Source organism: Xenopus laevis, chromosome 7L (assembly GCF_017654675.1).
Source record: "Xenopus laevis strain J_2021 chromosome 7L, Xenopus_laevis_v10.1, whole genome shotgun sequence".
Classification (NCBI taxonomy): domain Eukaryota; kingdom Metazoa; phylum Chordata; class Amphibia; order Anura; family Pipidae; genus Xenopus; species Xenopus laevis.
Window position 1 is genome coordinate 80667279 of NC_054383.1, and position 17091 is coordinate 80684369.

At 40.8% G+C, this 17091-nt stretch overlaps 1 protein-coding gene across 4 annotated transcripts in view; it reads right to left on the minus strand.

Annotated features, from left to right (window-relative positions):
* The window catches only part of oaf.L (out at first homolog L homeolog), a 30050-nt gene continuing 12959 nt past the window's right edge, over positions 1–17091 (minus strand). For all 4 annotated transcript variants that reach the window (XM_018225774.2, XM_018225776.2, XM_018225775.2 and 1 more), the window contains exons 4-5: positions 6372–6552; positions 1–893 (exon numbers count right to left, since the gene is read on the minus strand). In XM_018225774.2, coding sequence (XP_018081263.1) covers positions 619–893; positions 6372–6552 — 456 coding nt within the window. In that variant the 3' untranslated portion in view covers positions 1–618. The remainder of the gene's footprint in view (positions 894–6371; positions 6553–17091) is intronic.

Genomic DNA, 17091 nt, shown 5'->3' on the forward strand with positions numbered 1-17091 from the left:
TCCATGTCTAAAAAATCATTTTATTTACCTTACAAATGATAAATATATTGTTCAAATGTTTCTCATCTTCATTTTGATAAAAAAAATTAACTTTTCCATACAAAAATAGCTGAATTATATTAAAATGAACTGCAGAAAGTGAGAGAGGCACGTGGCATGGTCTTGTTTCACCTCCAATGACATGTTATTGGCTCCTGTGTCAGGAATGGGATAATGAATAACTTTGGAAACAAGTTCACAGTTTATTTTAATACTGGGTTACTCAAAGGCCTTACTGGAGTGTAAAGACAAGCCTGCAGTTGAGGCAATAAGGCACTTCCAGGGGCAGGGAGTACGGTTTCTATTTTGTAGGATACGTATTAAGGCACATTGCATTGCTGCTCAGTTATTCTGCAATAGGAAGAGGGTAGCCCGGACTCCTCTCACTATTAGAAGGAAGCGCAAGGTTGTGGTTGTGCATGGGCTTTTCTTCGGAATGTCGCAGGAAATCCTAAAGCTTCACAGTATAAGGCAACACTAAGGCAGCAGGGCTGGTCTCATCCCACGAGATATTGGTCCCATCTCAAAGTGTTTGGAAAGGAGGTGTAGTGATCATAGTTGTTCCAGAAACTAACTGCTTTAGGTCTCCTCGTCCCATAGGCAAAGCTGTTTCTGTGTGACATAAAATTGGAAATTGAAAGCTTTTTGGCAGCTCCGGATGCCGCACCTGTAGGAAGTAGTCTTGCCAGAGGAGTCCCGATTCTTGCAATATTTTAGGCTACAAGGAATCCACTCTAGACTGAGATGGTATGAACAGATGCAGGGTTTCCAGTCCCGGTGGCAGAGTTTGCAGGGGTGCAATGAAGGGAGGGAGGAGGGCTGAGGGAGAACTTCAAACATGGATCCATCAATACCTAGCAACAAAGGATGAAAAAGAGAGCCAGGTTAAGAAACGGACCCAACATTCTGAGAAGTCCCCAAACCAACGATGGATTTAAAATTTACACTGCAGCCACAGCATTGGTGCAACTGCTTATGGATCAGTAGGATGTAAGGGGCCTCCCACCATGTATTCCTCACTACCTAATTAATGCCAAGACTATATTGTTCATAATATCTTCTTCTGCACTACTGCCAGGCACATCTTGAATGACTTGCAAGTTAGGGTAGCATGCCTATTTCCTCCCCACCTCCTGCTGCACTTACAGAAACCAGCACAACTCTTTCCTCAATTTAGTGAGCACCTAGCCTATAGGTGAACATAAGGAATAACATGGGGGCACTGGGCCATCATATATAAGCCCCAAAAAATTGTGTTGTTCACTCAAGTGTACACTGATATTTGTATGTATATACAGCCCTACAACTGTGCGAGATCAGATCCCTCATTAAGTACTCATCCCTGTCAGTACTGAACAGAAGGCTAAGACCCTTTTCTCTCTGGGCCTCAAGAGGTGTTCACCAGGGGTTCCGTACACTCAACATATGGCAGGGTCAGAAGTTTGAAGGAGCTTATATCTCCATATAAAACAAGCCCTTTGATGATGTACATTGGTAATAATAGAATAGGTTGTGTAACCTTAGTTCCCCTTTAAAGGAGAAGGAAAGGCTAAAACTAAGTAAGCTTTATCAGAAAGCTCTATATAAATACACCAGAAAACCCTCAAAGTAATGCTGCTCTGTCAAAAGAAACACAGCATTTCTTTCCTTAGGGTAAGGACACACAAGCAGATTCGGGGAGATTAGTCATCCCGTTTACAAATCGCCTCTTCTTCTGGGCGACAATCTCCCCGATCTGCCTTCCCCTACCTTCCCGCCTGCTATAATGAGAAATTGCCAGCGGGATGGCACTCGTGTCGCTTCATTTTCCGAAGTTGCCTCACAAGGAAACTTCGGGTGACTTCGGAAAACAAAGCGCCACGAGTGCCATCCCACTGGCGACTAGATCTCCCCGAATCTCCCTGTGTGCCCTTATCCTTATATTGTGTACACATGGGCTTCTGTATCAGACTTCCTGTTTTCATCTTAAACCTTCAGGGCTAGGGCTTGAGCATGCTCAGTTTGCTCCTCCCCCCCTCCTTGCTGTAATCTGAGCCCAGAGCTATGAGTGAGCAGGGAGAGACTCAGGCAGGAAGTGATGTCACACCAAGCTAATATGGCAGCTGCTATCCTAAACAAACAGAGAGAGCTTCTAGAGCTGTTTACTCAGGTATGGTAAAGCATTCTACAGAATAAATAAAGCATTCTAGCTTACACTAATCTAATCTATTAGCAATAAAATGCCTAGCTTTCCTTCCTTAAATTTAAGGCTGTTCAAGCAGGGTTACATTTGATTCTTGCACAAGGAATGGAACAGAGCATAGAGGATGAGCAGGGGTACAAGTGAGAGTGACCTGAAACTGATGGCACATAGGTTATTTCAGACTGAAAAACTAGGGGTTTCCTATACATTTAAGTAGATGAGCAGTTTAAGGCACTAAATGCTGGTGGAGAAAACTTTTGTGTTTTCATGTTAAAAGCAAAGTAACAGTCTGCAGAGCCACAATTAGCTGAAATAAACCAATTATCCAAATTGCTTCCAGTCTGTTTAGTGCTCATATGGAAACGCCTACTTCAAACCAAACTTACAAACTCTATAATTATCCCATGAAAGGATTTCAAAAATGGCTTGGTGGCTCATTTTATGTAACATCTTGGTTGTCGCCTGTTCTCTTTCGCTCTGTTAAACTTTTCAGCTCATCTTTCAGAAAGGTTGCTGCATCAATAATACCACCCTTTTAAAAACTTTAGCAAGTTCGAAATATTTTTCTTTTTTCTTATTTAATCTGCATTCACCACAATTTAACCCACAACGACCTCGTGTCCCAGCCTTCTCCAAAAACAATACTCAGGCTGTTAAGCTGGCCATAGATGTTGAGATTTTTAAAAGATCTGATCATCATTGTGAGACCACGATTAACTCGGAACAATTGTACGAATTGTCCATCAACTAAAAAGACCAATTTGCCAGGAAAACAAAGGGGAGCTGCCTGCTTGGCCCTGCAGACATAGATAGATTGCACTGGGACCGACAAAGATTTTTTAACCTGGCCGATCAATTTCCTGACAGATGTCGGACGAAAAATCATAAGATGTTCGATCGTTCGAATCCCACTAACCGCACAATAATTTCGAAGAATTGGTCGGACTTCGCTAAAATCGGTCGTTCGGCAAGAGTAATCTTTGCATCTATGGGGACCTTACGTCTGTTTGTCAGCCAATGCTGGACTGCAGGCTGTCCTTTATAACCCTCTTCAACAAAACGATGCATCCAAGCAGTTGTTTTTTTCTGCTTGTGGGCCCTGAGGTGTGCTGGGAGAAAAGTTTTTTTTGTAGGGTTTGACGAGGAAGGAAATCTACAGTTGGGGGGTTGCAAAAGCTGAACACTCTGGGCAGCAGCCAGATCCAATTACTAGTTTTGCATAAAATGCATTCATTCATCCCTTAAGGCTAAGGGCACACTGAGCTGACTCTCAGCCTGCGGATAAACACAGACTGATGATAGGGTTGCCATCTGGCAGTATTTTACCGGCCTGGCCAGTAAAAATGATGGTTGATACTAATGTTATTAATAGGGATAAAAGATAAATATATATAGGAAGGCCGGTATTTTTTTCCAGAAAAGCTGGCAACCCTAACTGAGGATGAGGGCACACATGCTAAAGGCTCAGCTGCTCTCAGTCTGCGTATTTTTGCAGGCTGAGAGAAAAGAATCTGCTCCCTGCACCACTGATTTGAGTCTGATCAGCATGTGTATGAACACACAGCAGAAGTCAGCGCAAATACATGAAAGGAGGCATCTCCAGGCTGACCTACACTTCCTTCTGCTGTATGTGATCGGATTCAAATCAATGGAGCAAATTCGCTTCTCTCAGCCTGCAAAAATATGCAGGCCGAGAACAACTGAGCCTTCCACCTGTGTGCCCATAGCCCAAGAATCAGCTCCTATGCTCAGTGTCAGTGTCTGCCCAGGTGCAGGCACATAGAGCAGATTTCAGTGCAAGGCAAGGAAGAAAGCTGATGCCAACACAAGAGACGGATTCTTGGACTCTACACTGGCATCTGCCTCATTCCTTGCTTGCAGCCCCCGTGTGACCAATGAAATCCTGCTGCTCTATGTCCTGTTTTCTTAAACTATTTTCATTATTTCTGTACCAAAACCAGGCATACGGTTATTAACATTTAGGGTAAGGGCACGCGGGCAGATTCGGAGAGATTAGTAACCCCGGCGACACATCTCCCCGAACTGCCTTCCCCTACCTTCCCGCCGGCAAGAATGAAAAATCGACAGCGGGATGGCACTTGCGGCACTTCGTTTTCTGAAGTCGCCCGAAGTTTCCTTGTGAAAAACAAAGCGACGCGAGTGCCATCCCGCTGATGATTTCTCATTCTACCCGGCGGGAAGGCAGTTCGGGGAGATTGTCGCCCCGAAGAAGAGGAGATTTGTCACCGGGGCGACTAATCTCCCCGTGTCCCCATAGGGTCAGGCCACACGAGCAGATTCGGGGAGATTAGTCGCCCCAGTGACAAATCTCCTCTTCTTTGAGGCAACAATCTCCTCCAACTGCCTTCCCCCTGCCCTCCACCGGCTAAAATTAAAATCGCTTAGGGGAAGGCACACATGGCGAGGCAACTTCGGGCGACTTTGGAAAACGAAGCACCTCATGTGCCTTCCCCCAGGTGATTTAGCCAGCGGAGAGTAGAGGGAAGGCAGTTCGAGGAGATTGTTGCCCTAAAAAAGAGGAGATTTGTCGCTGGGGCGACTAATCTCCCTGAATCTGCTCATATGGCCAGACCCTTACCCGTATTTATTAAAGCAAACAGGTTTTAAAATACCCTTTGTTTCTGTCAAATATTCTCCCAGGGTTACACCTACAACTGGCTAAGAGATAAGGCTTTATACTACATCTATTCAGTCAGTAAAAAGCCCCAGGCTAATGCAAACTACTTTGTCTGCCTCCAGGAAAAACAGACCAGCAAGTTTTTATTTTCCACTGGGGTGATAGTTAACAATTTGCTTTACATGCACACACCCTTTCCCACACTTATCAAAATGTTATTTTAATAAAAAAAAACCTCTTCTAATTTAGAGTTTATCTTTTAGCAATCTACAGTTCTTTTGATGTATGTCCTATGTATCTAGTTCAGCCATGGGCAGCCTGCTGAGATACAAAATACATTTCAGACGAGTGACGATAGTGTATATAGACTGTAACCAAGCAGAAACAGTAATGCTTTGCACAGTAACTGCCCTGTGACAATCTAATAAAGTTGTCCATGAGCATAGGTACAATTCTCTAAGTCTGTGTCCCCATTAAAATGAATACTTGTCTGATCAGTCTCGTGCAAGTGCAATCACTCTAGCCAATTGGTCCAAAAGGAAAGATAAAGAAAGCAAAGGTTACAATTATTTTGAGACTTGAACTTTAAGGTACAAACACTCAGATCTGCGGCAGGGACCCTTTAAGAGTGTAATTAAAACATCAGTAACAGGGAAGAGCCATAGGGAAACCAAAAAGTCCCTTGACTTCTTGATGACATCCTTTTACAGTTCCCTGACGTTTAATCTGTATTAACCTGACTTTTTTTTTTTTTATAGTAAACAGCTAAAACTCTGTTCTCAAAAAAAGGCATTTTCACGTTTGCTGGTTTAAAGGTATTTAATGAAAAACATTCTCTGAAAAAGTATCTGCTTCCAGACAGCATCAATATGCACCAGACACTGTCAGCTTACAGCCAAGTAGGGTTGCCACCTCTTCTGGAGAAAAATACCGGCCTTCCTATATACAGTATTTATCTTTTTTCCCTATTAATAACATTGGAATCAACCATCATTTTTACCGGCCTGGTAAAATACCAGCCAGGTGGCAACCCTACTGATCTTTAAAGGGGTTGTTCTCCTTTTGATTTAAGTTTTTGTATGATGTAGACAGTAAAATTCTAAGACAAATTGCAATTGGTTTTAATTTTTTAGTATTTTTGTTTTTTTGAGTTATTTAGCTTTTTTATTCAGCAGCTCTCTGTTAGCAATGTCAGCAATCTGGTTGCTAGGGTCCAAATTACCATAGCAACCATGCATTGATTTGAATAAAAGACTGGAATATGAGTAAGTAGCAATAGCAATAAATATAAGTAGCAATAGCCATACATTTGTAGCCTTAAAGAGCATTTGTTTTTAAATGGGGTCAGTGACCCCCGCTTGAAAGCCGAAAAGAGTCAGACGAAGAAGGCAAATAATTTAAAAACTATAAAAAAATAAATAAGGAAGACCCATTGAGAAGTTGCTTAGAATTGGCCATTCTAGAACATACTAAAAGTCAACTTAAAGGTGAACCACCCCAAACACGACTTACCTCTTTCCAGCCACAATCGCACATCTTCTTGCCGTGTATAGATAGCCTCTTTAGCCTCAGCACAGATATTGTGGATGTGGGGGGTGAGTTGCACCCCCTTAGTGAAATTAATGGCCACGTCCATCTGGAGAGTGTCGGTGCCTCTCATCTCTTCTGCCTGGCGTACTGCATGTGGGTTTTTCTGCAAATAAGGATCAGAGAACTGTTAGCAAGTGATCCATAGGAATAAGTTATTTAGCAAAATCATTCATAGACATATGTTTATTTCTGCAAAACATTGACCCAGGTTCATATGATAATTAAGTCACAGAAAGGGAAAATATAGTCTGTAAGCAGGAGCTATATTCATTTTTTCCCTAGGTTTATATCCTATGGTTTGCACAGGGCATGTAAGTATGCATAAATAAGATGGGAAGCAGGTACAGATATGGGACCTGTTATCCAGAATGTTCAAGGCCTGGGGTTTTCCGTATAACGGATCTTTCTGAAATTTACATCTCCATACCTTAAGTCTATTAGAAAATAATTTAAACATTAAATAAACCCAATACGCTGGTTTTATTAATTATATCTTAGTTGGGATCAAGTACAAGGTACTGGTTTATTATTACAAGGAAATGATTTTTTAAAAACTTGGATTATTTGAATAAAATGAAGTCTATGGGAGAGGGCCTTTCCGGAATTCAGAGCTTTCTGGATAACGGGTTTCCGGATAACAGATCCTATTGCTGCTTTCCACAGCACAGGTATATTTATAGAAAACAAAAGAACCACATATTCATGAGAACTAGATAACAACTTCCATAATTTATTATGCACAAGGCTGCTGTCAAAGAAAAGCAGTACAGGAGCCCTATTAAATTAAAATCCCATGAGGCATTACTTGTTTTAGAGGTTTTAGTTCCCCTTTTTAAAATGCAGAGCATATAAGCACTAAGTGATATCAGGGAATGCCTGTCAAATAAAAATATAAAAGTGTCTAACCCATAAAATTTGTGGTAGGATTATTTCTCCTTTATCATGTTTATTTAGGGCACATATGACATTCTGAACAAAATGGGTCACTGCTACTCAAATAGTCCAAGGCAGATGAATGGCACCTGAATACATGGATGATGGGAATAGAAAGGAGAGAACAAAAGGTAGCTTTTATTGAATTTACTGGTGAAGGCAAAAGCAATCTATTTTTAATTCTGTAAGGCAAATCAACAGATCTTTCCGTAATTGGGATCTTCATGCCTTATGTCTACTACAAAATCATGGAAACATTAATTAAACCCAATAGGCTGGCTTTGTTTCCAATAAGGATTACCGTATATACTCGAGTATAAGCCGATCCGAGTATAAGCCGAGGTACCTAATTTTACCTACGAAAACTGGTAAAACTTATTGACTCTAGTATAAGCCTAGACACAACTACAGCCCTGTCTCCCAGCAGCGCACCTTCCGCCAAAGAGACTCCCCCAGCGATCGACCGGACTTCTTTGCAAAGTTGATGGTGACAGAGAATTGTGCAGAGAGTGCTGTGTGTCATAAAACCATCACTGATCTTTTGTATAACCAACAGATGGCGCTGTGTGATATTGCCATCACTGTTAATCCTTTATTCAACCAACAGATGGCGCTGTGTGATATTGCAGTTACTGTTATTCTTTGATATAACCAACAGATGGCGCTGTGTGATATTGCAGTCACTGTTATTCTTTGATACAACCAACAGATGGTGCTGTGTGATATTGCAGTTACTGTTATTCTTTGATATAACCAACAGATGGCGCTGTGTGATATTGCAGTCACTGTTATTCTTTGATATAACCAACAGATGGCGCTGTGTGATATTGCAGTCACTGTTATTCTTTGATACAACCAACAGATGGCGCTGTGTGATATTGCAGTCACTGTTATTCTTTGATATAACCAACAGAGGGCGCACTGTTATTCTTTCATAAAACCAACAGAGGGCATTGTGGGATATTGCAGTCTCTCCCCAAGTGAACTGTTGGTATAGGAATGATTAAAAGTGACTGCAATCTCGGCTACTGCCCGCTGACCCGAGTATAAGCCGAGGTAGACTTTTTCAGCACATTTTGGATGCTGAAAAACTCGGCTTATACTCGGGTATATACGGTAATAATATCTTAGTTTGGATCAAGTACAAGCTGCTGTTTAATTATTATAATAGAGAAAACATTTTGAAATGTGGATTATTTGGATAAAATGGAGTCTGTAATTTGGAACTTTCTGGATAAAGGGTATATCAGTAACATATTCCACACCACTTTGGTTTGTGTGTGTAAAACTGGGGTAGTCCACAATGCATAAGTTTTGCAGATACTGTATATGCAGAAAGAGACTTTCTCTTTAAAATGTATAGCATATGATTTGCAGATAAATGTGAAATTGCAAACACTTTCATGCATTTTCATACACTGCGATAAACATCTTGGAATTGGGGTGCAGCCTTTACAGTACATAGGTAGAGTATACAAAGAAGGAAAAAGAGCTCCTTAAAATGTTCATTTTCCGTAGGGTGTGCTTCCCAGATGCAGAATTATATAAAATTGCCCATGAACATATGAAAGTAAAGGCCCGTCTGCTTAATATTTGCGATTCACAAAATGTTAAGTGAATGTCACCTGCATTTTGGTGTACGTGGGGCTGCAAGGAGAGCTTTTATGAGCACTTACAAGCAGCATTTACATATAAATACCAGCACAAGGTCAGTCGACAGCAAGAGAAGCTCAGGCTAATAGCTTGCAATGAGGAACACTTATATTACCAGTGCACAGAACACACAGTAACTGCAATGGAGCCAGCAGTTCTTGATAATGATAGCTAAATTGGCACCGCTTATCGCACATAATTATCCATCATATAATAAATCATCTGCAGATAATTATACAGAGAGAGCTTACCTCAAATGAGGACTTAAAGACAAACGGATTTCACAGGGGTAACAAGGTGTCATCATGCAAACAACAAGCACTCACATATGCAGGCTGGACTGGCAATCTGTGGGTTCTAGGATGCCATAGACAACCCCAATACTTTTAACCCGTGAGACACATTCAAATGTAAAAAGAGTTGGGGAGCAACAAGAATAAAAAAAGTCCCTGGGGATGCCAAATAAGGGCTGTAATTGGCTATTTGGTTGCTCCTATGAGGACTGACAGCATAAAGCAGGCTCTGGTTGGCAACACACCTGGTTTGTATGCAACAGTAACTTGCCTCCAAGCCAGGAATTCAAATATAAGCGCCTGGTTTGAGGCCACTGGGAGCAACATCCAAGGGGTTGGTGAGCAACATGGTGCTTTCAAGCCACTGGTTGGGGATCACTGCCATTGACTGTCACTATTCATTGGGCCTGTGGGGGGCTGTTTGGGCCTCTGTGTACCTGAAATGCCAGAGACTATTTTGCATCCCAGTCCAGAACTGCACAGATGCCTTTGGGACCTTCTCTTTTACATCCATGAGGCTGGATGAGAACTCACAGTTCTCAAACATGGATACAGAAACATAAGGGGATGTTTAGGTGTATGGTTCGCTTTGTTTGGCAAGGAACCTAATAAGCACATTTTTGTCTGATATGGCCAATTACACACTGAGTTGGATTACTCTACTATGTATGCACACATTCAGACCAGTTGGAAGGGATCCCTGGGAAGGCAATAAGACGGTGGTGCGGCACTAGGGTTGCCGTTCAAAACATCCTGTTCACAATTTTTGTGTTGCAAAATGTAAAAAAGAAAATCTGCCTGATTGCGACCGTTTGATATCACCGACCCACCCCGCCAACCACACACTATTGTCACTGGCCCCTCCCCATTCCAGTCACGCCCCATTTGTATGGGTCCTGGTCCCAACAAAGGTGCCTTTAAAGGGATCCTGTCATCGGAAAACATGTTTTTTTCAAAACGCATCAGTTAATAGTGCTACTCCAGCAGAATTCTGCACTGAAATCCATTTCTCAAAAGAGCAAACAGATTTTTTTATATTCAATTTTGAAATCTGACATAGGGCTAGACATTTTGTCAATTTCCCAGCTGCCCCCAGTCATGTGACTTGTGCCTGCACTTTAGGAGAGAAATGCTTTCTGGCAGGCTGCTGTTTTTCCTTCTCATTGTAACTGAATGTGTCTCAGTGGGACATGGATTTTTACTATTGAGTGTTGTTCTTAGATCTCAGCAAAGGAATTCCAACGGCACACAGGACTGTGAGAATTCTTCAAAAATGTATTTCATTGCGGAGTGCGATGCAACGTTTCGGGGAGTAGAACCCCTTTGTCAAGCATGTGATGCTTGACAAAGGGTTTCTACTCCCCGAAACATTGCATCGCACTCCGCAATGAAATACATTTTTGAAGATTGCTCACAGTCCTGTGTGCCGTTAGAATTCCTTTGCTGTACTCTGTTGTGGGGCTGCCGAACCTCTGCCAGTGAGCACCAGGCATATTGCTGTTATCTGTTGGGTGTGCGGGATCCTGCTTTGTTCCTAGCTTGTTCTTAGATCTACCAGGCAGCTGTTATCTTGTGTTAGGGAGCTGTTATCTGGTTACCTTCCCATTGTTCTTTTGTTTGGCTGCTGGGGGAAAAAGGGGGGGGTGATATCACTCCAACTTGCAGTACATCAGTAAAGAGTGATTGAAGTTTATCAGAGCACAAGTCACATGACTTGGGGCAGCTGGGAAATTGACAATATGTCTAGCCCCATGTCAGATTTCAAAATTGAATATAAAAAAATCTGTTTGCTCTTTTGAGAAATGGATTTCAATGCAGAATTCTGCTGGAGGAGCAGCACTATTAACTGATTCATTTTGAAAAAATTTTTTTCCCATGACAGTATGCCTTTAATGAAACCTAACTGTGTTCAAGGACTATTAATCAGCAGATTTGTATTGCCCGTCACCTTTGTAATGTCAGAGGGGATCTATATGATGCAAATAAGGGTAAATATATTCCTGTAAATACATGTTACTTTAGAATTTAGTAGTATTGAAATGATTTGTTAGCTTTACCTAGTGGCGAGACTTGAAAGAGCTGACACCCCAGCAAAAAAAAAAAAAAACCTTTAGAGGTGCCCATCCTACACCCTAAGCAACTTGTACTCTCTCCTCCTTCCCCTGTCATTGCCACTCTTCTGTCTTCCCGTCCACTGGCTTATTTGCAGTGGGCAGGGAATTTAGATTGGCAGCAGGGATTGGGGAGGGCAAACCATTTATAATAGTTACACATCACTGGCTATTCTTGTGGCTGAATAAGGGATGCACTGAATCCAGGATTCGGTTCGGTATTCGGCCGATTCTTCCTGCCTGGCTGAACCAAATCCTAACTTGCATGTGTGAATTAGGGGGGGGGGGAGGGAAATCACATAACTTTGTCACAAAGCAAGGAAGTAAAAAATTTTGTTTTTGCATATGCAAATTATGATTCAGATTCAGTTCGGTATTTCGCCGAATATTTCAGGAAGGATTCAGGGATTCAGCTGAATCTCAAATAGTAGATTCGGTGCATCCCTAGGTTGAATCAAAGCAAATCCCACCAGTAATATTCCAACATCTACTGGAAAGCTTTCGCAGAAGAGTAAAGCCTGTTCTAGCAGCAAAAGTGAGGACCAGCTTTATATTAATACCCTTGGTTTGGGAATGATTTGTTGGACAGACTAATATTTTGGGCCATGTAGTGTATCTGTAGCTACAGTATATGAGTATATATGTGTATTCTTACTGGCATGCTAGGTAGGGAAGCTCTCTATATCTCGTGCCAGCGGCTGATTCTTTGGCATTTTCACTTACCTTAGCACCTGCATATGCCGCCTACAAACATTTCCATCACATGGCCACACTCTCCATTGTTGATTTTAATCTCGTTTTTACCCTATCCTTAAAAGTCTCTTAAAGTATGTTGAAGAGCAAGCACAGATGCCACAGAGTGCAAAAAGCCATTATCCCTCCACCTTACTGCCAGCTGGAAATGAGAATTTAACCACCAGAGGGCAAGCATGTGCAAGTCATGAAGAAGAAATCAGAGCACTGACCTCTCCTAAAACGTTGGCAGTTTGAATAGGTGTCCTCACCACATGCAGGTAAGGAAGTTAACACAAAAAGCACTTCAATACACAAGCACAATACACTAAAAAACACAATGTATTCATTATATTTTACTTTTAGGAAAATCACCAGTCATTATACCAAGGGCAACTTTAGTCACATGACAATATGTTCAAGAGGGTTGTTTTTCTAACAATTTCCATGGTTCACTTATTCTGTCCTCCAAACATCATGTGAGTGACCATAATAGGTTTAATCTCCATCCTGTCCCAGCCTAGATTCTGTATAAAGATAGCTCAAATGAGGGTCACCAGCAGTTCTTAATCACTCATCAACCGGAATATGAACTGCAGCCAAGCACTGCTGTCACAGGTTCACAAACTAACGGCACTAAATTCATGTTTTATATTCAAATAAACATCCTGTTCAAATAGGCACGCACTGTGTACAAATGATTTATTGTGGTCTTGTCCTTAAGGGGCATGAAACACCTTTTTATGAATAAATATACATATTTTATTTGCAACTATTTCTGGAATATATATGATGTTCCAATATAATCCAATTTCAATGAGTGATTATCTGAAGTACAAATCAGGCTTTGGCTCAGTTTTGCTGCAATCCTATAAAGAACAAAGAAACAAAAAACAGGCCAAAAATATTATCAAAATATAAGGTACTATGGTCTTGGCTCTTCTGATGTTGCGATGAGCCCCAGCTTAGGAGGAAAAGTTAGTTAGCTAGAGAAGAAACCCTATATATAGTGAATAAAGTACCCAGTCTTGTAAAATATAAGGAGGAGTTTCATGACCATATAAAAACACGAGGCCGAAGGCCGAGTGTTTTTATACAGGTCATGGAACTCTGAGGTAACTTCTAATATCCTCATATTTTGCAACTGGGGGTACTTTATTTATTATAATACACAAGTTTCAGTGAGTCATGTGACAGAAATGACATCAGAACTCACCATTTATAAGGATATAATTTACAAGATATTCATGGCTTTTGTGTATTATAAAGCTATACATCCATATTCTGCTTGGATATTGCTCATTAAATTCAAGGTTTAATATAGTTCCCCTATGTCATACTATACTGAAAGCCACTGTGCCAAACTTACATAACTATGCCATAATACAGGGGTCTCAGACTGCTATTTGGTTGCTTTAGGTGAATAGACCCATAAAACCTGTTGATTTAATTATCCCCTAAGTGAATAGCAATTATGCTTATTAGGGCAGTGGCCAACAGAGAGATTTGTCACCTAGTATTATTTATGCACCACAAATCTTTTGAGAATGCGTTTCCATTTGAGAAAAGTTGGTTTTACTGCTGGTGATTTCAGTTATTTCCAATGGAGACACATTTTCTGGAGATTTGTTGCTCTCAGTCGTTCATAAATAATCTAATAATCTCTGGTGACAAATCTCCCTGTTGGCCACTTTCTTTAACTGACAGAAATACCTTTGCCACAAGTAGCCCACGTCCTCGGCAGTATGCCTTTCAAATCATATATATATATATATATATATATAATTTATCCATACTTCACCCCTGAGTTGCCTTCCATGTGTAATGTGTGATTGCCACCAGCAGTACATCTGTCCCACATGCAATGTGTAATTCTCTTTGGAATATGCCCTTCTGCAGTGTGTCAGACAAAAGGGCAGGGGGACCATGCTTACTGCTTGAAAGGAATACAGCTGCTAAAACTTGTTGCTTGTATCCCATACAAAATGAAAGCAAGAAAAGTGCATTGCTAGGAGGGTACAATATACCAAAATATGGGACAGACATTTTACTAGAGACAAAGCAATTCTTATAATGGCAATTAATACACATACTGCAGGGGACACAGGTGAAAGTACAGAAGAGCCATGAATAATCGCTGCTGGGAATATTTACTGCTTGGTGACTTTTTTCTCAAAAAGAAGCAGCAAGCAGTGGTATGTATTTGCATTTCAAGCACCACGCATAGCCCCCCTGTGCTATGTGTAATATTTGGGCATTTATGGCAGGCCTATCCCACCAGCAGTGTGTGATTTTCACCAATAGGATCTAGGCATTTGGGAATGTTTAATATGCCTCCCACATAACGGTTAAGGGAAGAGAGACAGCAACCAGGGGCGTAACTACAGAGGAAGCAGAGAGGGGCCCAGGAGGTATAGAGGCTCCGCAAGGCCCTAATTCATATACAATTTCAATAAATAATTATAAAAAAAAAAGGTCAACCTCGACATTTTGGGGACCTGAAAAATAATTTGCTGGGGGGCCTTGTAATATCTAGTTAGGCCACAGGCCACGGACGGCAACTCTGCTACAAGGACCCAATATATATATATATATTGCCCGTTTACATTTTTTCCCTTGAGCCACCATTTTGTGATGGTCTGCGTGCTCTGTTAGAGATCACCTGACCAGAAATACTGCAGCTCTAACTGTAACAGGAAGTAATGTGGAAGCAAAAGACAGAACAGAACTGTCCATTAATTGGATGATGTGACCTAACATGTACTGTACGTGTGCCCCCACTGTAAGCCTATAACACATAGGCAGTGGTTGAAATTGCACTGCATATTCCCTTCCAATAGCAATTGAATTATATGTAAATATAAAAAATAAGAAAACATTTCTTTACGTGAATTATATTTCCTTTTTTGTTTCCAAGATATTAGACTTTTTAGACAATGAAAAACTGACAGTATAATGAGTTTTGTAACAATAGCAACGCCGGTTGGTCATTTTGCCCAACTGTCTACAGTCAGGAAAAAAACATTAACTTAAAACTAACTAGAGAAACATCAGATGACTTTTCTAACTTACATTTCTAATAGTTTCTGAACATGCTCACTCAAGGCTCTGAGCTTGAATATATGAGCAGACAGTTAATGCAGCCTTTCTTGGAAGTCCATTCTTCATATAAACAACCATGTGGGTTAATTAAAATGAATCATGATGCTTAGTCCCAAGAAAATATTTTCCCATACATGTGCATAGATAAAATTAGCATCTGGACATAACTTACACATTCAGCTATGTACTGCACCCGACAGTCAGATAGGCAAAAGGACCAAAACCACATTAAGCTAAATGATCTGGATCCTGGAAACTATGAAACTTATAATACTAAACTTCATCAGCTACACACAGACATTCATAAGAACATGAAAAGTAGATAAAGGGCATAATTGTTCATTGAATATGGGGTTCTGGGTCATGGAATGTAAATGAGGAACAATATCATTACCCATTGAATAAATGTTACTATAGTCTGGCAGGCTGCTATAGAAATGGCAAGCACCCAACAAAAAAAATTATACAAAAGCAGAGGGATGATGAGTGTGGGGGGTTGTGTGAAATATGCAGGACAATAACACAAAAAAACACATCTGATGGGATATTAGATCAACATTTTAAGATTTAATGGGTACATTTCATCTTACATTTAAAAATATTATTCAAAACAATTCTTTTGAAATGAATTTGCTCTGGTTAAAGGGGTGTTTCACCTTTAAGTTAACTTTCAGTATATTATAGAATTGCCAATTCTAAGCAACTTTTCAATTGGTCTTCAATATTTATTTTGTATAGTTTTTGTACTTATTTGCCTTCTTCTTCAGACTCCTTCCAGCTTTCAAATGGGGGTCACTGACCCCATCTAAAACAATTGATCTACAGATACAGAGACACATTCACAGATTCGGGGAGATTAGTCGCCCAGTGAAAAATCTCTTCTTTGGGGCGACTAATCTTCCCGAACTGCCTCCCGCCAGCTAGAATGTAAATTGCCAGCGGGATGGCAATTGGTGCGCTTTGTTTTCCGAAGTTGCCTAGTAAGGAAATTTCAGGCGACTTCTGAAAACAAAGCAATCCGAGTGCCATCCCGCCGGCAATTTCGATTCTAGCCAGTGGGAGGCAGTTCGAGGAGATCAGTCGCCCCGAAGAAGAGGTGATTTATTTCTGGGCGACTGAATCTCCCCAAATCTGAGCGTGTGTCTCTGCCCTAAGGCTACAAATCTATTGTTATTGCAACTTTCCATTACTCATATTTCTATTTAGACCCTCTCCTAATTATATTCCAGTCTATTATTCAAATCAATGCATGGTTGCTAGCAACCAGATTACTGAAATTGCAAACTGGAGGCTGCTGAATAAAAAGCTAAATAACTCAAAAACCACAGATATTAAAAAAAAGGCCATCATACTAAAAGTTAACTCAAAGAGGAACAACCCTTTTATCCGTTGGGTGCATTAGCCCTAAAAGTAAATATTCGCTTAGCCTAGAAGGCAGCCTGTGCTTCACAGTAGGACAATTTAGCTTTGTATAAAATAGAAGCTTTAGCTATCAAGAGACAATTGGCATTCGACACTGGTAATCAATTCAATCGTGAACTAACAAAATTGTAGGCATTTTTGTAACAACAACAGGCACTAGCACTTTCTAAAGGATGCTGCTGTCCTCAACAAGTCAGTAGCACACAGGGTTATGTTAGGTGCTTTGTCTTTTGCATCTTCATTTAACAGCTTCGTAGGAGGCATGCACTTGTAAGGTAAATTTCACTTTAATATGGCGCAGACAACGGAGGACAATTTGGGGTGATGTGATGTGCTCTCTAGCTATTAACTGCCCCTTGTGCAACTGCAATAACCCTCACCTGTCACTGGAGGAAT